We start from the raw sequence: 23,706 nt of genomic DNA, 5'->3' as shown, positions 1-23,706 counted from the left end.
TTTGGTCCATACATAGAGGGGAATATAGACAGTAAAAGGAAGGGGGCAGTTCCCAAGCAGAAAATGATAGATGGAAGAAAACATAACTCATGTGAGCTTTGGGAAGCACCTGAAATGTACATTTTTTTTTTTTTAAAACTGCTCATGGATGCAATCCTGACATAGTCTAACCTTACCCCAAGACAGGAGATCCCTTCTCCGCCTCCCTTTCACTTACTGTGATTTTGTTTTGTTTTGGTTTGGTTTGGTTTTGGTTTTTTGGTTTTTCAAGACAGACTTTCTCTGTGGCTTTGGAGTCTGTTCTGGGGAACTAGCTCTTGTAGACCAGGCTGGTCTCCAACTCACAGAGATCCTCCTGCCTCTGCCTCCTGAGTGCTGGAATTAAAGGTGTGCACCACTACTGCCCGATTTACTGTGATGGTTTTTAAGAAAGTGAGTAGTCTTAGGGTCAGCAAGATGGCTCAGTGAGTAAAAGCCCTTGCTGCCAAGCCTGAGGGCTTGGGTTCAGTCCTGGCGCTCCCACGGTGGGAGGAAAGAAGTGACTCCCCATGAGCTATCCTCCAACTTCCACTCATGTGCTGTGACACAAGCATCACACACACACACACACACAGGCTTACAAAATAAGTACATGTAACTAAAAATATTCTTAAAGTGACAACATCATCTTTGATGGTTCTTGGATGCATTGGATAAATGAGACATGGATGCTGGAAGCACAAACCTCACCAAAAGCTTCTCTGGGAACCAGAAGGCAGGCAGAATTTCTTGATTTTTTTCTAGTTCTAGCCCCATCTTATGCAACATGGTAGCACAGAGCCTGGGGAGTCAAAACAAAGCAAAATAGCAAAAGGTCAGAAGGTCTGCTGTGGAATTCGGGGCAGAAATTTCTCAAAGAAACAAAGATGCTCAGGACCAATAGAGTTCCCCCACCCCATGGTGAACTTGTGTGGCTTTTTTGTTTGCTGTTTGTTGGCTTGTTTTTCTGGCCTTGCTGTTTACATAAGTGGTGGTTTAGCTCCCTGGATGACATTTGCAGAAAAAGAAGACCATCGTCCTTGTTCTTAAGTTAACTTAAAGTGCTCCTCCTCACATTTCCTACCTTCTAGGATTCTACACCCCTCATTCTTTGGAATTATTATTGTTCCTCTTGCTGTCTATCACCTCTGCTTTTTCCCATTGCTGATTTTGAATATTTGTTGGCTCTTAGCACTCCAAGTCAGAAAAAGTCCGCTTCTGATTCATGACTTGTCAGTAAGGTGTTCTCACTCTCTAATACACATGTGCGCTCTCTCTCTCTCTCTCTCTCTCTCTCACACACACACACACACACACACACACACACACACACACACTTGAAATGATTTCCTCTTGAAAGATATCTATTTACTTAGCAAATAGTTGTCTCCCTGGACAGACGTCTCTAATTCTTCATAACATTCCTCCCGCCCATACTATGCCCAACCACAGAAGTGTATCACGTGGCCTGGCAGGCGCCCACAGCCAAGCCATCGTATGAGTCACCCTGCTCTAGCCAGCTCTGCATCTCCATCCACACAGTGAACATTTTCTGGTGTGCTTCTCTCCTCTTACAGCATTTGTTATAGCCCAGCGTGAATTACTGTTATTTATGTACATTTTACAATCTCCACTTCTGCAATAATAAATACCTAGGAGCCATATGGTATATTGACCTCAAGAAGACAGATGTAACTTTCTTCTTCTCCTCCTCCTCCCTTTCTCTCTTCCTCCTCATTCCTCTTTCTCTCTCTCTCTCTCTCTCTCTCTCTCTCTCTCTTTTTTTTTTTTTTTTGAGACAGGGTCTCCCTATCTAGGTTTGGCTCTCCTGGAACTCACTATAAAGAATAGACCAGCTGCTTCAAACTCAGAGATCCCCACTTGCATCTGCCTCCTAAGAGCTAGGATTAAAGACATGTACCAGTATGACGGCTATAACTTTTTCCAAGGTGGATGGAATAGTATTTGATTATTTCATGAGATTTCCACAAACTTACTCACAGAAATGAATGGCATTCCAGTGTAAAACTGTAACACAAACTGTCCAAAGATCACCAAGAAGTCCACTGAGCCAAATACTCAGGCTGGGCCTTTAGTCCAGTCCAAGGAATAGGACTTCTTTTATGAGAATTGTAGTCATAGATAGCTTTGCAGTTGAGTGACAGATGCGGTTTCTGTGCTGGAATCCTTGGGCAGTGAAGGGGAGGAGGACAACTGGATATGGAGGTCTTTGCTGGCCTCACTGAAAAGAAGAGACCAAGACAATGGAAAGGTAAAACCTGAAGTGGGTAGAGGTGGTTGGTGGGGTGGTGTCAGCCTGTCACTGAGAGGCTGGGTTCTTGCCACAGTGGCCCCTTGGTGATAGGAGGGTTAGGGAGGGGGGCAAGATGAGGATGAAGTTTCTGGTCTTCGGTTGAAACTTAGAAGAAGGCAGGGTTCCTCCTGCGCAGTATTGTAATAGGGTTTTATTCACCTTTGACAGGCTCCCATCATGACCTTTCTCATTGGCTGCACCCTCTCCTAGAGTCACTGTTCTTAAATGCTCTGTACTCACAGCCTGTGATACCCATAGAATTCTCTGTCATCACCCCCCTGCCCCAAGAAACTTCAGGTCCACAAGCTGCCTCTCCTTCCTTTGTCCCCAAGCCATTTTCTCTCCCATCACCACCAGGGCCAACACAAGAGACCAAGGACAGACCTTTCCCTTCCTTCCAGGCAGTGTGCTTCTTAGTAAAGCCCTGACCTGAAACCACCTTTAATGATGCTGAGAAGCCCCATGATATGTAGCAAGCATTCCCTTTCAAGATACGTAGGCTTTACAAATTCATGGGAGTCTCTTATTAGTGTCATTTTAAAATGGAATTTTTGAGATAAGAGCAGGCAGTTTGGGTAAGTCTATGGCCTGCTCAGCTATCTCCACACATCAGTTCCTCCCTCTACTTGCTGAGGCATGTTTTCTACAGATGCCCACGTTTCTTCAGAGCGGTAGGTGGAGAGACGGGGGAGGGGAGCAGAGTGTGCCTATGCCACCAGATGTAGAGTCAGCAACTATGAAGGCCAGGTGACTGACACTTCCAGCTTTGAAGACCAGTCACTGTTCCTCACCTTTGCCTTTGTAACGTCAAAGCAGCCACAGGCAGTAAAGAGACCAAGGACAGGGAAATGAGGAATCCATTGCTGAGCAGCCATAGATCTCCAGCAGGAGTTCGTTGAGCCCTGGGTGATAGCTGGAGGGCCAGAACCCAGCCTCTCTTGCTGTTTCCCATGGACTCCATAACATATCTACAGTTTCCTGTCAGATTCTTAAAGACATGTCCTTAGGACTCTGGGTCAAGTCATGTAAACTCACAACTCTAGGAAACAAAGAATTTGGAATACAACTCACATTGGTCAGTAAGGCCCTGAGGGTGTTATGCACGGAACCTAACAGTGAGCCAGCATTGGACCACAAAGAAGCCCTTCTCTTTGCCTGAACCTTCTGGATTGTATTCCCAGTCAGAACCAGGCTTTGTGTAGTATCGCAATCCATGGGAGACTGGGAGGTTTGTACAGGAGCGTGTTCGTGCAAACTGACGCTGCTGAGCTAGAGAGAGACCTTTCACAGCTCATCCACCACTTTCCTACCAGGCTGCTTGTCCCCCTCTCATGTCATTTGCTAATATATTCATCCATTTTGTTTTGTTTTGTTTACTTAGTTTTCAGTGCTGGGGATTGAATCCAGAATCCATGCTCTGCCTAGCCTATGCCTTTTTTCTTTTATGTTTTTAAATCAGCACTTCCATCATGCTTTTTGAATCTCTAGACTATCACCTGTATGTATACACACACACACACACACACACACACACACACACACACACAGTTCCCACTGTTCTTTTGCTCTGAGTTCAGGGTAAAGCTATCATGGTTGGGTCAGATCCCGCAGTGTGGGAGCTGTCCACCTTTCACTTCCCAGGCCATAAATCTAGAAAAGAGTTCCTGACCCCATGGGTTTCTCACCCACAAGGTTATAGGGACACAGCAAGCCAGGAACAAAGCTTGTTTGACTGAGAATGTTGGTATGCTTGTGTGCTACCATTTGAATTTTTTGATGAGAGGACATGCCAGTTCTCCCTGCCATCATCGATGCACTTAAAGAATTGAAAGTCCCTGAGAGCACTGCCCTCTTTATAGGCAGGTCATACAGACATACCATAGGATCACACAGGGCTAATGACTTGATGACATTCCAGGGATCTTAAAGGTGACTTCCCTACCACAGGTTTCTATGTAACCAAGAAACTTATTGAATTTGTATGCATAAAATCATCTAAATAATCCCCAACACAGTCCTTTAAACCCGTTCAGATTTGCTGGGGTATGAGGGAGGTGGTGAATGGGCATAAACAGGCTCGTACAGAACAAGGGCAATTTTATTTCACTCACAGAGCCACAGCTTGGATGTCTCCATGGACATCAGCTGTAGCCCTACCCCCAATGCATCTGAGGGTTTCTGAGCTGTGCACACTCCCTGTGCTCTGCACGTACGAGAGCACATGGGGATGACAGATTTGTCTCTCTACATTTACTGCTTTTCTCATCAGTCCCGGGCTTTTCTCTTGGATGGAAAGCAATGGTCCAGCAGAGGGATAGTCATCTTTTAATTTCTGTATGCAAGTCACAGGCTCCTTGCCACTCCCACCCGGTGCTGATTAAAGTGTGTGCAAGCGCACACTGTTGCTCTGATTTCCTCTGTATGAATGGTAATTCATTTTCAGCCCTGGCCTCTTGGATGGCCATCTGGTTCTCTTTTGGTCACTCACACATCTGCCCCAGAGATTTGGAAAATGGGCTTCATTTAGCAGCCTTCAAACCATCTTCCTGTGACTGAAGCATGAAAGGGAAATCATGTTGTTCAGTCCTGTGCAGCCTGGCCAGTGGGTGAACCAACCCCACTTCCCCAGGGATCTAGAGCTGAGATGTCTTCTGTCACATCTGCAGATTCCTTTTTTGTCTCTCTCTCTCTCTTATGATGGGAACATTAAAAACCCTTTTTTGTCTCTCTCTCTCTCTTATGATGGGAACATTAAAAACCCTAGTGAGAACTGAAAGCGACTATTTCTCCTGAGGCTTTCCTTGGGACCAGATATGCTTCAATGGAAAAGCTGGAGATAAAAGTCATGTTGTTTGTTTGTGAGGCCTCTGGAGCCAGCTGAGGAAGACAGATGATGTCTAGGAGCCAAACATTAGATGAGTCACAGTGTGTTCAAGGCAATCTCATAAGTGCTTCACACAGCATCTACAGAGCATTACTAAGTGATAGACTTCAGCTTGAACCCAAGGGCTAGTTCCTGGGTGACACTGAGTAGCCTCCTCTGCTCCCACAAAGGAAACCGTGGTGCCCTGTTTTGTCTTGGTCAAAAGGGAGACTTTAGGCAGTTTTACAGTAAGAGAAAAATGTCAATGCAATTGTGATAATCAGGGGGAATGCTGACAGACCTAGATTCCCTTTTGCAGATTGTAATCCCAAAGAGGCTAAGAATCCATTGGAAGTAATTGTCATCACCTTTGAGTCAAAAACAGAAACAAAACATAAAAAAAAAAAAAAAAAACACTTAATGCCCTTCTTTGGTCTCTCCTACATCTTATTTTGTTCTGTCTTAGTAATGAGGTTCTTGATGTTGTATGCAGAAAAATGATTGGTTTTCCAATATCTATCTGCAGATAGGGCCCTGAGCCAGCCCTGCCCTGGTGGTCCTTCAGTGCCTGCCCTCATGCCCATCACCTTCTCCTGGAGATTGATCTTGCCTCAGATTTCAGTGTTCTGGGGTTTGAGCAGAATCACTTTCTGCTATACACTTTTAGTCAGTAATCGGCGGCCTCCGGTGTTTCAGATCCTTCCCCTTTAAATTTCTTTTTTACCTCCTGCTTCAATTTCTTTTCTTCTTTCCCAGCCCTGCTTTGCCCACATTCAGATGCCTTTTCAAATATTTCTTCTGTTCCTTTGGCTTTTGGCTCAGATGTTTTGTTGCCAAATACTGATCTAGATTCTACCCTGCAGGGTTCATTGTTGTGGAGAAGTAATCAGTGAGTCCTCCATTTGATAAAGCAGGCATTGCTCAAATGCATTTGAACATCACTACCAGTAGAGAGCTACAGCCCTGGAAATAGCCCCTGTCCACCAACATCAGGTCTGTCCTAGGGACACCCTGCTGATTCCCCCTGTCCCTTTCACTGCCTTTGGGGTTATAATTGCATGCCTTTTTTAGGCAGCTTCCATGAGGGCAGCGTCAATAACTGTATCTCTCTTTAATTTACTCAAGTTGTTTCATGTTCTGAACATCTGTGTAACTCCCTTGCAAATCTACACATTCTGGTCTCTGATAAAGCACACATCCCAAAGCTTCTTCCTAAAAACTTTCATCTCCACTTTTCCAATTTTCTCTCTACTCTGTGTATATGTGTGTGTGTGTCCGTGTGTGTGTGAGTGTTTGTCTGTGTCTGTCTGTCTGTGTGTGTGTCTTTCTGTCTGTGTCTGTGTGCGTCTGTGTGCGTCTGTCTGTGTCTGTCTGTGTGTGTGTGTGTGTGTGTGTGTGTGTGTGTGTGTGTCTGTGTGTGTCTCTGTGTGTCTGTGTGTCTGTGGTTTCAGGGTGTCGGAGATGGAACCTGGGACAGTGCTCCACCAACCCTAAGGCAGATTCCTTTTGTTGTTAATTATTTAGATATATGGTGTTCTGCCTGTATGATGCCTGTACCACCAGAAGAGGGCACCAGATTTGTTGGCAGCCAACATGCGATTGCTTGGAATTGAACTCAGACCCTCTGGCTCTTAACTGCTGAGCCATCTCTCCAACTCCCAGGCAGACTCCTTAAATCTGTTTTTCTCACACCTAGGAATATCCAGAGTGAATGCCCCCTTCAGATGCCTGTTGGAGAATGATTAGGCACTTATGGGGGTGCTGCTTCCCACAGTCCCAACTTCCCTCACACCTGTTCAGTCTGTTCTCTTAGAGCTCATCTTGTCTTCAAAGAAAATGTCTTTTTTGCTGTAGCTAATCCTCATGTCTTTCTTTTGGTTTCTCTTTTCCATCACCACTACTATGAGGGAACACCACAGTGTGTTTTCAGGTCGTTGGAGTACAGTGCAAACCTGGCTGGCTCTACCTAAATGTTCTGGGATTTAATTTATAATAAAAATTGCTTTCTTTTATTGTACAGGGTTGTTTTGGCTATCCTGGATTTTTTTTTCCATGCAAGGTTGAGGATTGTTCTTTCAAGGTCTGTGAAGAATTGTGCTGGAACCTTAATGGGGATTGCATTGAATCTTTTTATTGCTTTTGGTAAAGTGGTCATTTTTGCTATTTTAATCCTATTGATCCATGAGCATGGGAGATCTGCCCATCTTCTGATATTTTCTCCAATTTCTTTCTTCAAAGATTTTTCTTGTCATATAGGCCTTTCACCAAAATAATTTTATATTTGAGGCTATTGTAAAGGGTGTTGATTCTTTGATTTTGATTTCTTCCTTGGCCCATTTATTGCTTGTATTTAGGAAGGCTACCGATTTCTTTTCTTTTTTCTTTTTTTTTTTTTTTTTAATCTTGTATCCTGCCACTTGACTAAAGGTGTTTCTCAGCTGTAGGAACTTCCTGATAGAGTTTTTGGGGTTGCTTATGTATACTGTCATATCATCTGCAAAAAAAATGATACTTTGGCTTCTTCCTTTCCAATTTGTATCCCCTTGATCTCCTTTAGTTGTCTTATTGCTCTAGCTAGAACTTCAAGAGCTATATTGAGTAGATATGGAGAGAGTGGACAACCTCATCTTGTTCCCGATTTTAGTAGAACTGCTTTGAATTTCTCTCCATTTGGGTTAATTGGAGCATGTCCGGATGTCCTTGGGAAGGGAAAATAGAAGAGATTTTATGAGTGGACTGAGGGACAGGTAGGGATGGAAACATAAGTGATCAGGTTCGGAGGTAGGGGGAGAGTGCTGAAAGAGACTGCTGGAAATAGGGGGGAGCGTTTGGGGGTCAGGTAAAAACCAGACACAAGGGAATCTCCCAGGAAACTACAAGGGTGGCCCCAGCTAAGACTCACAGCAATAGTGGATAGATAAACTGAACTGGCCATCTTCTGTGACCAGATTGGTATCTAGCCTGATTGTCATCAGAGAGGCTTCATCCAGCAACTGATGGAAACAAATACAGAGACTCAGAATCCTCAAAAGAGGGGGAGGAGGGATTATAGTAGCCAGAGGAGTCAAGGACACCACAAGAAAACTCACAGAATCAACTAACCTGTGCTCAAAGGGACTCAGAGTTTGAACTGACAACCAGGGAGTCTGCATGGGTTTCATCTATACACTCTGCATGTTTTTTACAGCTGCATAGCTGGGTCCTCTTATGAGACTCCTAACATTGAGAGCAGGGGCTGTCTCCAACTCTTGCTGGCTTTTGGGACCCTACTCATATTGGACCACCTTGTCCTACCCTAGTACATGGGGAAGGGCTTAGTCTTACTGCAACTTGGTATGCCATATTTTGTTAATACTCATGGGAGACTCCTAAACAGAAACAGGAGTGGATTTGGGTAGGGGGTGGGAACAATGGAGGAGTCTGGGAGAGTGACTAGGAAGAGAGGAGGGAGAGGAAACTTTGGCCAGGATGTTAAATAAATAATTTTTTAAATTGCCTTTTTAGCTCTTTAAGTTTGCAGTAATTTGATGGCAACCCCTGCCTCCATGTTCAGTCCCCAAACATGGCAACTTTCCTTTTGGCTTCCAACTTGGTCACTGTAAGGAGTATGGTTTTTCTGCCCACCGCCTGATCTGGTCCCGCCGCCACGCCAGCCCCAATTAACGTGCAGAGACTCTGTATTAGATATAATTCTGTTGGCCCAGTACTAGTTTCTTATCGGCTAGCTCTGTCATAAGTATTAACCCATTTCTATGTATTTTCACGTAGATCAGATTATTCCTGTCACATTCCTCTCTTACCAGGGAGAGGCGGCTGGCGGTTCTGCCTTCTCCAGACTCTCCATCTTGACTCCTCCTCACTACCTCCTCTTTCCTCCTTGTCTCCTAGTCCCTCCTATCTTGCTTTCCTATTGGCCAACAGTGCTTTATTCATTAACCAGTATGAGAAACATATACAGAATGACATCTCCCAGCAGGTCACTACTTAGTTTGAAATTAAACTTGCTGTGTCTGTAGATGTGAGGCTGAAATGAACATTACTGCCGTCTAGAACTTGTCATGTGCCATAATCCATCAAATCTAGAGATACTCTGAGGCCTACCGGTGTGTGTTTTGTCCATCCAACTAAAACTTCCCTTTACCATCCCTGAGGAACTTTTGGGTCCCTGCTAGTGTACATGCTGAATCCTCACACTAGTCCTAGCAGTCATCTTACTCCTTTCAAAGTAAATGCAGTTCTTTTTACTTTCCATAATGAACAGCCTTGAACATCAGCACTTTATGTCAGCCACAGTAGATGCCACATGCTTCTGCTCATACACTTGTATATTGAATGGGAAGGTATATATTCTTCGAGTGGCATTCTAATGGTCCTCCCTCCCTTTTGTCTGGTAGACACCCAAGAAGCTTCTGCTTCCCTGCTCTATCTCAGGCGTGAACTGGGAGGGAACATGGGAATGAATGCTCCAGCTTGGTCCATTTTCCTTCCAAGCCGCTTCATCTGACGTAGGGCAGTGGGGCATTCCAAAGGCCCTGCCTTGCTTCCTTAAGCCTGGCTCTTTAAGGACCCTTGGAGCTATCCCATGACTTTGATGGACACAAAGTTAGGCTTAGTCATTCCTTGCCCTTAGGAATCTTCTTCCTCAGAATCGGCCCATGGCAAAGACATACAACCATCACTTTGTCCTTGGTACCTGTACCCAGCTCAACCTTCCTTTTGTGTCTCTTGCCAGGGATACTCTGTGGGAAGCCTGACTTGTAGGGGTTCTGTCAAAGTGGGTTGCTGCTCAGCTTTCTCTAGTCCTCATCTAAGAGTCACGTAGATCAGATTATTCCTGTCACATCCGATTGCTTATCGCTTTCCAGGGAATGTTCTCATATTCATTCATATTCTTTCTCCATCCCTCCACTGGTTAGTGTGCTTTTGAGAGGGAAGCCTGACTCCATGAATCAGAAATCTACACAGTAGATTCACTTCTCTCCTGCAGCCCCATATTTCAGATGTGGACACTGCTTCTCACAGTAATTGACATTAACTACTAATAAAATGACACACCAGGATGGGTACCTCAAGCTGGGTTCTCTGTCCACCTCCCTCCCTGCAAAACCTGAAGCTAAAACTGCTTTTTCATTAAGAGAATTTCTCAGATGCTAGGATAGGTGAGGGTCTGAAAGTTGTGTTAGGTTCCAAGAGTATAACGGAATTGCCTTGCACGAATTAGAAATTGCTGGAGTGAAGGGAGGGCTTCCAGAAGAACATCTTGCTAATTTATTTCTAGAACAGCTACAAATTTCATTTTTAGAGTGGGATCCTTTGTTATGTGAATTTAGAGCAGGGAATATGTCCAGAAAAAGGATTCTCTTTACTTGGGCATTTTCATACAATAACTCAAGACTAAGGGAAGGCCCATTGTAGTCAAAATTATACTTTGTACACTGCTTCCTGCTAGAACATGGAGCTAATGTGTCTCCAAAGCCTACTTCCTTTTCATTGAATCCCAAGCCATATAATCTGACAAACAATTTTCTGTTAGGGGAGGAAATTACTCTATTGAAATCCAGGACCCATTTGCTTTGGTGTAAATAAAGCTTGTGTTGGAAATTTAACCCGGCCATGTGGTATTGGGAGAGAGTGCCTGATTTTTCATGAAAGGATCATGTCATCTTTTCACCAGGCTATTTACCATGATTCAGGCCTTCAGAAGGGCAAGTTTGGCCTTTTTGGTCTTTTGTCATGGGTGTGACCCAATACACATTGGCTCCTCAAAATTGGATTCCTCAGCATCCAAAACAACCAAGGAGGACCTTGGATTCCTGATGCCCCCTCCCTCTACCCGGCAAATGTACTAATACACCCAGCTAGGTTTTCTTTATACAGACCAGCCCTGTAGTATCTATGGCAACACAAAATGGACTAACATTCCTATGCTAATACTTCCAGAAAGTCCTGAAATAAGTCTTCATTCCTGCCTTGATCTCAACCCTAAGTCCTTTAAAGTGAGTTGTGGTGCATCTAGATCCATTCATGTTTTAGCCATAGTTTACCATAAGATTTCTTTGGCATCAGATATATCACAACTTGTAAGTCATAGAAACTAAATGTCATTTCATTCTTTGTTGCATTGGGAGGGGGGTTGGGTAACATTGTTCTTTTGAAAGCTTTGATTGACCATCTCTACTTTGAAATTGCCCTCAGCTTCTGCAAAGACATGCTCTTTGCATCTTTCTGGCATCTCCAGACTTTAGATCTGACTTTGTACATGTATGTGGTCTCCTAGAACTCAGGACTCATTTCAGATTCATCTTCACATGCAATCTGTTGTGGACCTTGAACATTATGAGCAAAATAGTATTACTTAATAGTCTCTGTTTTCTTTCCTCATCTGTTAGAAGGGCACATTACTGCTTGCCTTGGGAAGCATATTCAATGGAAAAATGAAATGGTAAAAAAAAATGGACTGAGGGAGCCACACACTTATGCATCTTGACTGTCCAAATTATTGCATTAGCTATAGTATCTTAGGATGGGAGGAGCAATATCCTAGTAAATATGAAGCTGGAAATTAAGGACATGGGGTCTCTGCAGTGCACTGGGCAGCCATGAGCCAGCCCTTCTCATGAGCTCAAGAGTTTGTGTGTCATTTCCAGAATCACTCTGATTCTGTGAAAGGCCTGGGAATGTGTTGGAATGATGGAGGAGAGCAGAAGAAATGTACTCCTAACTCCAGAAATAAGGCCTTGGGGGTGGTGGGGGGAATCCTTCTTTGACATAAGCATCTCTACCCAGCTGGCTGTTGCTTTGGGTACTGGCCTCCACCCATCCACTAGCCCCAAAGCCTTCATGGACTTGCAAGCAGAGAACACCTTTCTCTTTAGGTGAGCCATGAGCCTGAGCCTGCTCTGGGAATTGCTGTTCACAGTGGAGATGGCCACTTTCCATGCCTTTTTCCTCTCTCTGAATAATTCCTGTCTGCATGTTTCTTGGTTCCCTGTTGTCCAGATGGTTCTTTGTACTGGGTTTGCACCAAGGTCGGGATTTGAGGTTGCCAAAGGCATTCATCCCTCTGGAGAGCCTATAAAATAACCTTTAGGATTCCCTTCATAATCTAACCCTGGACACCTGCCAGTCCCTGACATCGTAAACTAGTGAGCCAAATTTGCTATCGTTGTTTATTATGGCAGGATTTGTTTTCCTTCCCAAAGCCCCTTCCAAAACTTTGCCCACAACTTTTTATTCTCTCATCCTATAATTCATTCTTATCTGAAAAGATACTTGAACCTAAAGAAGGGAATTTGCAAACATCAGATTAAATAAATCAGATAATTAAATAATCAGATAAAGTCAATATAAATAACCACCTGATGAAAGAGGACTCTTTTGGAAGATCGCTCTAAATGCTTTTTTTTTTTTTTTGATGATTTACACACTAAATTAGATATGTGCATGCCCTTTGCAACTTTGTGTGCAATTCTTAGCATTGAGCTTATCTATTTTCATGTGAGGCTTTTCACACACCCCCTTTTAGAACCTCGAAGGAAAATAAAATTGTAATGTTATTTGATATAGCTATTACATTTTAAATTTATCCCTTGAATTTGGTAGGGTCGTTAAATGTTCATGTGCATGTGTATACATATACCTACAGGCAGGCGTACATGGACATGCATGCTTGCAGGGGCCAGGGGTTGCCACTGGCTCTCTGTTGAAGAAGACAGCCACTTTTTGTTTGTTTTAGAATTTATTTTGATTTACCTGTTTCTGAATAGTTTCTTGAATCCATTCAACTTATTTCTTGAGACGCCCTCTCTCAGAAAACTCCAGAGACCTGTCTCTCTCTCTGCACACCCCTTCCCTCCCCCTTTCCCAGCCTCTCCTACCCTTTCGTGCTCAGGCTACCACTCTCTGCTCTTCCCATGGGCTCTGGCGATCTAAACTCAAGTCCTCAGGCTTGCATTAAGGTGCTTTATTGATTGAGCCATCTCCCCAGTACCTTCCCCCCCCCCCAAATTTTAACAAATACTCTCAAATACCTGAGTCTCCTATTTCAATCCACTAGTGTATTTTTTAGCACGGTTAGCTTTTCTGGAATGCCTAACACTACGACCTATGGAATGATCTTTCCTAAATCGCTTTTTGGAATCAGATGCACAACAAGACCTACAGACATCTGGGCTGACTGATCCTTCCACAGAACCTAGATAGTTCAGAATCCGGCGTGTAGCACATAGGACACTGGGTGGACTGAAGGAAATACACTCAAGTGGCACATAAGATTTCAGACGAGCCCCCAAATGCAACCAGTGCTGATTCCGACAGAGCCTGTGCCAGTAGATGTAAACGCCAGCATACGCAGTCCATACACAGTCCATAATACTTGATAATAAAGGACTGTATTACTACTACTCATTGACATATTGTCCACACTACACTTTTTATCTTCATTTTAGAGTCAGTTTCTTATCTTAGCAGGTGAATGTAAAATGTTGTACCTTGCACTGGCCTCTCGACTATCCAGAGCACCCCATCCCACCCCAGCCCTAGTGATTGGCCTAGATCATGTAGGTCTCACACTGTGCTCTTTGGTATTTCCACAGTGGCAAGATTGCCTTAAACTGCCATTTTCAGAACATAACCCTGACTGTCACTGACACAAATCACAATTTTAGAGACAGGTTTGGATTTTTGGTTTAATGTTTCCCTGTGGTAACCTGTATCCTACAAGACGATCTAACCCGTAAACCAGGAGTCCAGGATTCTCAATCTAGCCTTGCCTCTGGCTACCCTGGGGTGACCTTCACCAGGTAAAATGGGAGCAGAAACAGCCTCAGGGGTCCTTTCCAGCCCGAAATCTCCCTGGTATCTCTGAGGGGACACTTGCCTGCTGGTGGCACACTGGTTAATCTAAAGGATGGGGCCTTCATCCTGTTAAGACATTTCTCTCACATGACATCTGTATGGCTGCTTCTCCATCCTGGCTGAGGTAACTCCTCGGAGGCCCAGCCTTTCCCATCAGCTCTGTGCTCTGCCTTCTAGATGCCGGAGTCAGAAGAATCCCAGGACGTAGGCAGCTCTGAAGAGTCCAAGGGGAGCTTGGAAAGCCCCAAACAAGGCAACAGTAAAATGAAGCTCAAGAGTCGTCTCTCAGGTAAGCGGCCACCGTGCCTGTGGAGAATGAGAGGAGCTAGCATCCTCAGGAACAGGGAACCACCCTATTAAAAGGATGAACACTTTGGGGAGATAGTGGTACGAGGCTCAGGCTGGCCTGTAGCTTGTCAACTATCCCAGGCTGGCCTGAAGTCACCATCCTCCTGCCTCAGCCTCCTAAGTGGAGAGTTAACAGGCTTACACCTAGGGAGATGAGCCCTTTATCTCCTTAAAATTTCAGAACTGTTTTCCTCCAGTGAGGCATACTCTGGCAGAGCAGCTACGTTAAGCCTAGCTGCCCACGTGACTATTTCTTTTGTGCCATCACAAAGTGTGTGTCAGTGTAGGTGTGTGTCTGCTGAAGCTTCAATTTCCCGAATGTTTAGCTCGTTTATCTTACGAGGGTCCAGACGACCCTTTCAGTATCAACTCTGGGGTGGCCCATATTCTCAGCATGCACATGCCCCCAAAACTCCCTCAGCTGCCTAGAACAAGTGGCGAAAGGATTTTATCTCACATCACATTTGCATCTCAGCTAAGCACGAGGTGAAATGGCAGAAGAGGTTGCAACCTTCAGAACTGATAGATTCCATAGTCTACGTGTCCTGGGTACCTCCCTTGATGGCCTGACCTGGGCTCCAGGGGAGACAGCAGAAGAAGGCACACATGACTTTCATGGGTCCTTTGCACTCTGCCTTGTCAGATACTTTTTCCATCAAAAATTAAATTTCATGACTGTGTTCATATGCAGATGCACAGTGGGAACTGGGAATATCGCTCAGTGGGTAAAGTACTGAGTTCAGATCCGCAGTACCCACTCAAAAGCTGGGTTTGGCACTTCTGTAATCCCAGCACTGGGACAAGGACAAGGGTGTGGCACACACAGGTGAAACAGCAAGCGTCAGGTTTAGCAGGAGACCCTGGCTCTAAACACAAAAGTGAAAAGGAAGAGCTCTGGCCTTCACACGCATACAGAGATGCAAGTGAGCTGCATACACACCAATACACCACACACCCAACAGGTTTCACATGCACATAGCTCCACACACATGCATACACTGAACTCATGTACACATCTACCACACATGCATTTATGTGCACATGCATGTAATATATTCATGTGCACATCTACCACACACATGCATATAATGTATTCATGTGCACATCTACCATACACATGAATTCATGTGCACATCTACCACACACATGCATATAATGTATTCATGTGCACATCTACCATACACATGAATTCATGTACACATCTACCACACACAGTAAGTTAAATAAGTAAATAGTGCACAATAACAGAGGAAGACGCAGATTGTCAACCTCTGGCCTCTACACACACTGCATGGACTTGCATCCTCCCACACACCTGCATACACACATGCATATAACACATACTGACATGGGAGATATGTACTGAATTGCTCAACTTTTCCTGCATTTTAAAAATGTATGAAAGTGCTTTTATGGTCTCCAAATGTAGCATGGGTTCCTGGCACAGTGCCTCCTGGCCTAGTAGATAACTTGGTTCCAGCTGCCACTCACGGGCGTTGGGAAGGGGAGGCAAAACTTAGCTTTGAGCCCTTAGCAGTTGGTAACATTGCATCCTTAGGCTGTTTTTAAACCTCCCTCAACTTGCATTCTAACAGCTGCCCAAGAAAATTGATACCCTGACTTTGAAACATTAGGTAATGTTTTTGTTTCATCATGTATTTATTTATTGCTACAGATGTGTGTGTATGTCATGCACAAGCGGTGAGTAGACTTGCGCATGCCATGGCACATGTATGGAGGCCAGAGGACAATTGGGAGTTGGTTTGCTCCTTCTACTTATAATTGAACTCAGGTCATCCATCAGGACTGCACAGCAAGTGCTTATACCACTGGGACCCCAGTCTTAACTCTCAGAAAATTACCCAACACAATGCATAGTGTATTAACGTCTCCTATCCCATCATTTTCTTCCACACCCAGATCCCAGGCAAGGAAAGGGATGGTGCTGCCAATGTAGAGTATCTGGCCCCCATCATCTGGCCCTCTGCTGTGTTTATTCTCAGAGAAGATAAATAGCTTGGGACCATAAAGTACATCTCTGCTAAAGCTCTATTTACAAAAATTAGTTATTTTGGTTGACAATTGGGAATAATTAGGCAGCATCATGTTAGGTTGATTTTTTTTTGGGGGGGGGTGGGCAGGAAGGGATGGTATCGGGTAGAGGCTAGAAGGCTCCATGGCATCAGGTAGAATGCTCTTACATGGAGGTAGTAAGCAGGTCCCCACCAGCTGAGAGAAATGCTTTAAATCCCATGTGTACAAGGGCAGACAGGAGGTAGTGCTTGGCTTGGAAGAGTTTATCCACTGTACTCAGTCCCCAGGGAGGCTCTCTGAGTTCTCAGGAGATACAAGGATCTTTGAAACCGACTGCAGTTACATTCCTTATTTTATAGATGAGATCAGAGTGGCTAAGGAAGTCCCCAAAGGTCACTGGGTTGGAGCCAGGAAAAGAGCCTATGTTTCAGACATTTCTTCCCACCACTGACTTCCTCAAGACAGTGAAAGGAATTCTGTACCCTACAGGGAGTATGGGAGGGTGTCTAGATTCGAATGGGGGTGGGTGTAGCTCGGAGACCTTCCAGATGTCTGATTTTTTTTTTCCTAACCATACTGTCAATTTGGAACCAGCCACACCTTTAGCTGATAACCAGTCCAAGGCTGGCCACTGTTTGCCACAGGGGAATCTTCCCTTCTTCTCAAGCCATCTAAGCCTGTGATAGGGAAATGTGGAGCTGCGGAAGAAGTGTGCACAGGCATCAGTTGAATGTGTTCAGTTTCCAGCTCTGCCCCTGGGACAAGTGGCCTGGGACCAGTGACTTCTTTATCTGTGAAGGGAAGGTTACACTATGCATTTATTCTCTCCGGAGATAGGAGAGCCTTCCATGCATCTAGCCTTCTGGAAGACTGATGAAAGAATGTGGTTGGCACTGCCACTCAGAGCACGACAGCAGTGAAACCTTCCCTCAGAAGCACCCATTCAGTGTTTCTACTGCTGATATCATTAGTTACTATGGTCATTTTCATTTTCATTCTTATTGTTCTTGCCCCTTTCCCAACTCCAAGGGAAACAAAAGTTTGAATGGCCTCAGACAGGAAGGCCTTCATGAGAGCCTTTAGTCCCTAGGGAAGGCAACCCACACACACACATGGTGATGGCCTGGACAATGGCACACAGTGGCAGAGTGGCTGGGAGTCTCTCTGGACTGTGGTGCTATTGGATGCACCCAGATCCAGCAGGATAAAGGAGGGCTGAGATACGGGTAGAAGACAGGAGGCCAGGAGGAGGAGAATGGGAAATTTTCCAGGCAATGGGGGCAGTGGGGTGGAGGGAATGAGAAAAATGGGGGCAACTTTTAATCCTCTCTCTTTGAACGGCCTAATAAAGTCCAGTGGCAATAATGATTCAGTCCAGTAAAGCTTAGAAAAGATTACATTGGGGAAAAACTGCAGGCTGCTGAGTTGAGAGATGATGGTATACACAAGGCTGGGTGAACTCACGATAATTACATCCCATTTCTGGAAATGGGTAGAGAAAGGAGCACATGAGCATAGGGCAGATTCATAGGGGAGGGTGGGAAGTGATGAGACTGGCAGCTAAAGAATCTTGGGGCTTTGACAGCACTGTGGACCGGCTGGCTAAAGACTCTTTCGTATAGGAGTTTATTTCTAGTGGGAATGTGTGTGTGTGTGTCTGTGCCCAAGGAGCAGAGAGAGCTGTGGGCTCTCTGCAGCTGGAGTTCCAGGCACCTGTGAGATGCCTAATGGGAGCGCTGGGAACCAAGCTCTGGTCCTCTACAAGGACAATATGTGCTCTAACCGCTGAGCCATTTCTCCAGCCCCACATGGGAGGTCTTAATGCCATGGGATCCACACTTGTCTGCCTTCCAGACCTGGTTGTTGTTTCATATTCTTGAATGAGTCACTGTGGTATTCACATATCAGGGTATTATCAGTGGAAGCTACTGTGTGTGGTTTCTCTCCTGTTGATGACAAGCGCCTCCCTGTTGACCCAAAAGGAATTTTCTTCTACTAAATCTTACTCAGATGAGTAAGCATGCCAAGAAAGATTAATCTGGCCCATGAATTACTAAATTATGAATTATTTAAGTGTGTGTATGAGGTTCCAGCCATTTCCATGAGGGCTTTGCCTAGTCTGGCTCCAAAATGACTAAAGCAACATCATTTGTCATTTCACAGAACATTTTTCTAATTTTCTAGCCCAGGCTTTCCTTCCTGACTACCTCTTTTCTTGCCAGCAGGGATCGCCTTTAATTTCAGTACTTTTGATTTATCCGTGTTAACCTCTTAAGTTTGTGATCTTTTTAAATGCAAAATTTCCTTGGTTGCATAGGGATTTCAGATGTTTGAAAATCTACTTACAAAGTTAATGTGTAGCTTTTGAAAAGTTCAGCCTTAAGTGGCATCCATTAATTGTATCAGCACCCTGTCATTATTAAAAACTAAGCAACATGTGACTTTGTTTGTTTGTCTGTTTTGAGACAGGGTTTCTCTGTATTGCTTTGGAGCCTGTCCTGTCCTGGAACAAGCTCTGTAGGCCAGGTTGGCCTCGAACTCACAGAGATCTGCCTGTCTCTGCCTTCCAAGTGCCATGATCAAAAGCATATGACACTAACGCCCAGCTAACATGTGACTTTTAAAAGTCTACCATTATCTCGTCTTATTACATGAAAAACTTAAGAGAAATTTCTAGGTGGACATTGGACCCCATCAAATGAATCAATTCACAGTCTAGGAGCTAAAGATGCAGTGTATGGAGCTGGAGAGGTGGCTCCGAGCTTCAGGGTACATACTGATCTTCCTTCCGTTCAGTTCCCACTGCTCATGTAAAGTGACTGACAACAGTCCATAACTCCTCCAGGGGTTGCAATAGCTGTCTCTACTGGCTCCTTCACATGTGTACATCTACCCACACACAGACACACCCAAGTACACATAATTAAAATTAAATCTTAAAAAAACAATCTGTAAATAGAAGGCTTTTTTTCTGTCTAGCTGGGTCCCTCTTCACCGGTTTCTCTCTGCCCACTGAATCTCCAAAGCCACTTATAAGATGACCACACAGAGTCTTAACCTATATTTATAGTTGTTTGGCCAACCATGAACTAAAATAGAACCTTTGCCTCTAAATTGTCAGGATATTTTATTAAAACAAACTAAACTTAGACTATATAATATCTAAAATGATAGAAAAGAAACTACGACACCATCTTATCTTGTGTAAACATACTCCACACTCCTTAAAGCAAGCACCCTGCCATTAATTCATAGATGACTACATCATACTGTTAAAATTATGACTTTCGTATTTGCCAGAAAATACCATTAAAACAACATAAGGCATAGATGTGGAGACATAGTTATAATTCATAGTTCCAACAAAGGATTCATAATGTCACATATTAAAATTTAAAAACTTCCTAAAATCAGTGAGAAAATCTAATAAAAGAATGGACATAAAATTTAGGCAGACACTTTAGAGAAGGGGTCAACCAATGCCTATGTATACAGAGGTGTGAGCTCTTCAGCTGTCAGTGGAAGGAAAATTGAAAACCACATTGTGCACCCAGGAGAATGACTGACATTAAGCCTGATGGAGAGCAGAATGACATAGGGAAGACAGGGTTCATCCTGCAGATAACAGCACTGTAGAAGGAAGCGTGCCAGGAGCCAGCACTTCCACATCTGTGTAGCATTGGGAAGACCCTTCACAGGGGGCATGCGTGAGAACACAATAGCTGGAGTCTTGATCCAGATTCATCAAACTATAGCCCACAGATGTATACGTGGCTCAAAATGCTTTCTACATTTCTAGTGGGTTGTTTAAAAAAGAGTAATGTGTGAATAAAAACGTACTACGTGTACCAACACGTACACACATCACTACTCTTTCACATCCAAAGCTGGAAAGGAGCCAGTGTCCTTCAAAATAGAATGCACAAAGTGCAATGTGTGTTTATACAATGAAATGTTATGTAAAATGGAAATGGACAAACTGTTGACCATAAACAGCATGGTCACATCTCATAAATGAAGTATGTTAGGAATTGGCAAGATGGCTCACAAGTAAAGGTTCCTAACCATAATGCTAATGACCTGAGTTCCAATCCAAGTACCCAACTCATGCAAGCTGTCCTCTGACCTCTACATTACATACCATGGCATACATACCAACACATACATACATTACACAAAATAAATAGAAATATAGTAAGTGTTAAGAACAAGGAGCTCTATACACAAAAAGTACATAATCACTAATATAGAGTTCAAAAATAGGCAGAGGTGACCAGTGACATTTAGATCTTAGCATTGAGTGAGGAGCAGTCAGTAAACCAAGGGGGTTTTTAAGATTCTGGTTAATGTGTCTTGATCAGTGTGTTAGAGGCCATGTGAAATTTCATTGATGTGCTTTTGTTATACTTAATAAACATTAATTAGAAATGTTATTTAGAAAGTCACTACTAAGCCAGGCACAGTTGTACATACCAATTATTTCAGCACTCAGGTTGGAAATCACAAAACACAAGAGAATTCTGAATTCTAAACCAGCTTGCCTGCAGAGCAAGACCTATATCAACTGTATATCTCAAAAAAAAAAAAAAAATCAGTATTGTATGTGGAGAAAGCACCCTCCCAGCAGTGAAACCATGGCAACCAAAGTGATGCTCCTCCATCCCCCAATGACCACCTGCTCACAGCTCCCTCCCTCACTGATTTATCACTGTTCCCACCACCCCTGCATTGGACTCAATGCACACATTGCTCCTTAGGTAGTCTTGTCACTTCAGAAACTCCTAGTTTCTTTGCAGCTCAGCATCACTTTCTTTGAGCACAACAGGCTAATGCAGAAGCTGGTGGCAGGGCCTGGGCAAACTTGGTCCTTTGTGCATCTTCAGCTCCAGACCTTGTGAAACCATGTAATGATTGTAAATGTGATGGTCAGGCCTCTCTGTTCAGTTAATATTCTGTTTGGTTCTCATGCCATATCAAGCCCTGCCTTCACCATTTTTTGTTGCAGGAGGTGTCCACCGCCTCGAGTCTGTTGAGGAATATAATGAACTGATGGTGCGCAATGGGGACCCCCGGATCAGGATGCTGGAGGTCTCCAGAGATGGCCGGAAGCACTCTCTTCCCCAGCTCCTGGATTCTACTGGGACATCACAGGTTAATCCCGAGCTGTGGGGCCTTTGATTCACTCAGTCACCATTGCTTGGTTAGAGACCAAAGCACAGATTTGCAAACCCTGTCTCCAAGATTGTGTGTGTGTGTACATTTTATCTTTCCAAAGACCTCTGTGGACCTGTGTTCAGAAGAGCTACCCACTGATAATGGCTATGAATATTTGGACCTAGAGAGAGCGCTAGACCTTTGAAGAGAATGTGGGGTCTACCCAGAAAGATTAGAAAGAAGTCAGCTCCAGGATTGAAGAAAGTAGGAAATATCTCTTAATAGATCTCAGCATCTTGGTTCTCTTCATGCTGTGTGTTTTGGAACTAAGAATTGTTCTCAACTGCCAGGAGACAATGGCGTCTCAGAGTCTGTGGCAAACCACCATTGCTTATTTAATAGGAGCATCATGTGTCAGAATAACAACTATGTTGATGAATGCAAGCATGTGTGCCTGTACCATGCCTAGGGTTCCTACCTACTATCTGGTGATGACTCCAACAGCCAGGATCAAGGTCACTATAGAAGGCTAAAGTAGGTGGTTAGCATTAAAGAGCCTGTTCCTGTCAAGAGCTCTGTCTCTACAACCCTGAATAGGGGTTGGGGTTCATCCTCCATTATCTTGTACCTGATTCACTGGAAACTAGGTGACAGGCTCACAACTAACTTGGAAGGAGGCTCAGTCTCTAGGTAACTTGGGGTTTCTTTAAGTCCTGGTACCATGAGCCAAACAGGAAATAACTAGTGTCCCCTGCCCCTATCAGAAAAACAGGGCCAGAAGAGGAGGTTCCAGTAGCAGTGATATCCCCAGTATCACACTTGGAGACTCATAGGTGATGGGAGTCCAAGGGTCTTGGACCCTTACTTTTAGTGTTATGATTATTCTACAGGTGGATCAACGGAAGCTCAAAATGGCTAAATATTTTACTCAATATTGTCAGAATCTCTGAAGAAAAACTCTAGTCAGGATCAAGTATTTATGGCCTTTGTTTGTTCTGTCAACTCTTACCTGATGGGGGTGGAATGGGTAAGGCCATGTGTCAAAGTGGGTGCTGATTGGATTATTTTATGTTGAATTCACTCCAAGGCAGATTGAGATGGGAGAAGTGTTGAAAGAACAAGGGATAAAGAATTTAATAGGATCTGTTCAAACTCATCTAGACCAACAACAGGAAGGAGTCAAGTCTGTGGCTTCCTTGGAATGACCCATTGGGCCAAGGGAGCAGAGGAAGACCAGGAAGTGGTTGTAGAACCTCAGTGTTGGGCTGTTGGAGGGTGAGGGAGAAGCCAGGGTTTCCTTCCATCATGACTGAGTCCTCACACAGGTTCATGTTTATAGCCCAGAAATACCCATCTAGCCAGGCCCCCAGAGTCAGAAAACTCATGATGGAGTAGAAAGTCTTACCAGAGAGTTTTCCCATCTTTAGTTTGTCCTTTCTCTTATCTTCGGCCCTTCTCTTTCTCTCCCAGGTTTTATACACACACACACACACACACACACACACACACACACACACATTTTTTCCACCACTAAAAAGAGCTGCCCAATGTAGAGTTACTCTGTAAAACTTTGGGCATAGGTGTAAGTAGTTTGTGCCTGTAGCATCCAAGATGGCAGCTGCATATGCCTTAGCTGGAGCACACACTGGTGGAGTTGAATTGAGTGCATTTTAATCATAGTGAGCCTTAATCCCAACATAGAGCCACTGGAGGCCAGTGGGTAGTGCATTATTAGATAGCACAGGTCTACACGGTACAGAGTGACCCGTTGGACTCTCAATCGGCCACCCGGAGCACGTAGGCCTTTGGCTTCTGCTTGTTTCCAAGAGTGGTAGCATGAAACACAGCTGAAGACTGGTGGTCAGAGAATGGGGTCCCCAAGGGGATCATACATGAACCTCTGTGTTCGAGGGTTGGCTGGCAAACCACAGGCTGTGTCTGGCGTGCTCTGCGGTGGTTTCAGTAAATGGGCGGTAACACTGCCAAGCCCACATCATTTATTTAACGAGACCAAGTCTGGGAGGCCCAAGTTACTGGCAGATATTCTGTCAAAATGCAAGTCTAACTCTTCTAAGCCGACAGGGGTGGATGCAAAATACCCATGGCCAGAGGGAACATC

The 23,706-nt window shown here is 44.3% G+C and overlaps 1 protein-coding gene across 3 annotated transcripts in view; it reads left to right on the top strand.

Moving 5' to 3' along the window:
* The window catches only part of Pdzd2 (PDZ domain containing 2), a 221,857-nt gene that overhangs the window by 152,993 nt on the left and 45,158 nt on the right, over positions 1–23,706 (top strand). For all 3 annotated transcript variants that reach the window (XM_051182565.1, XM_051182564.1, XM_051182566.1), the window contains 2 exons: positions 14,229–14,340; positions 21,439–21,584. In XM_051182565.1, the coding sequence (XP_051038522.1) occupies positions 14,229–14,340; positions 21,439–21,584 (258 nt within the window). The remainder of the gene's footprint in view (positions 1–14,228; positions 14,341–21,438; positions 21,585–23,706) is intronic.

This window comes from Phodopus roborovskii, unplaced genomic scaffold (assembly GCF_943737965.1).
Source record: "Phodopus roborovskii unplaced genomic scaffold, PHOROB, whole genome shotgun sequence".
NCBI classification, from domain to species: domain Eukaryota; kingdom Metazoa; phylum Chordata; class Mammalia; order Rodentia; family Cricetidae; genus Phodopus; species Phodopus roborovskii.
Note: the sequence above shows the minus strand (reverse complement) of the source record. Positions and strands in the feature narration are given on the sequence as shown.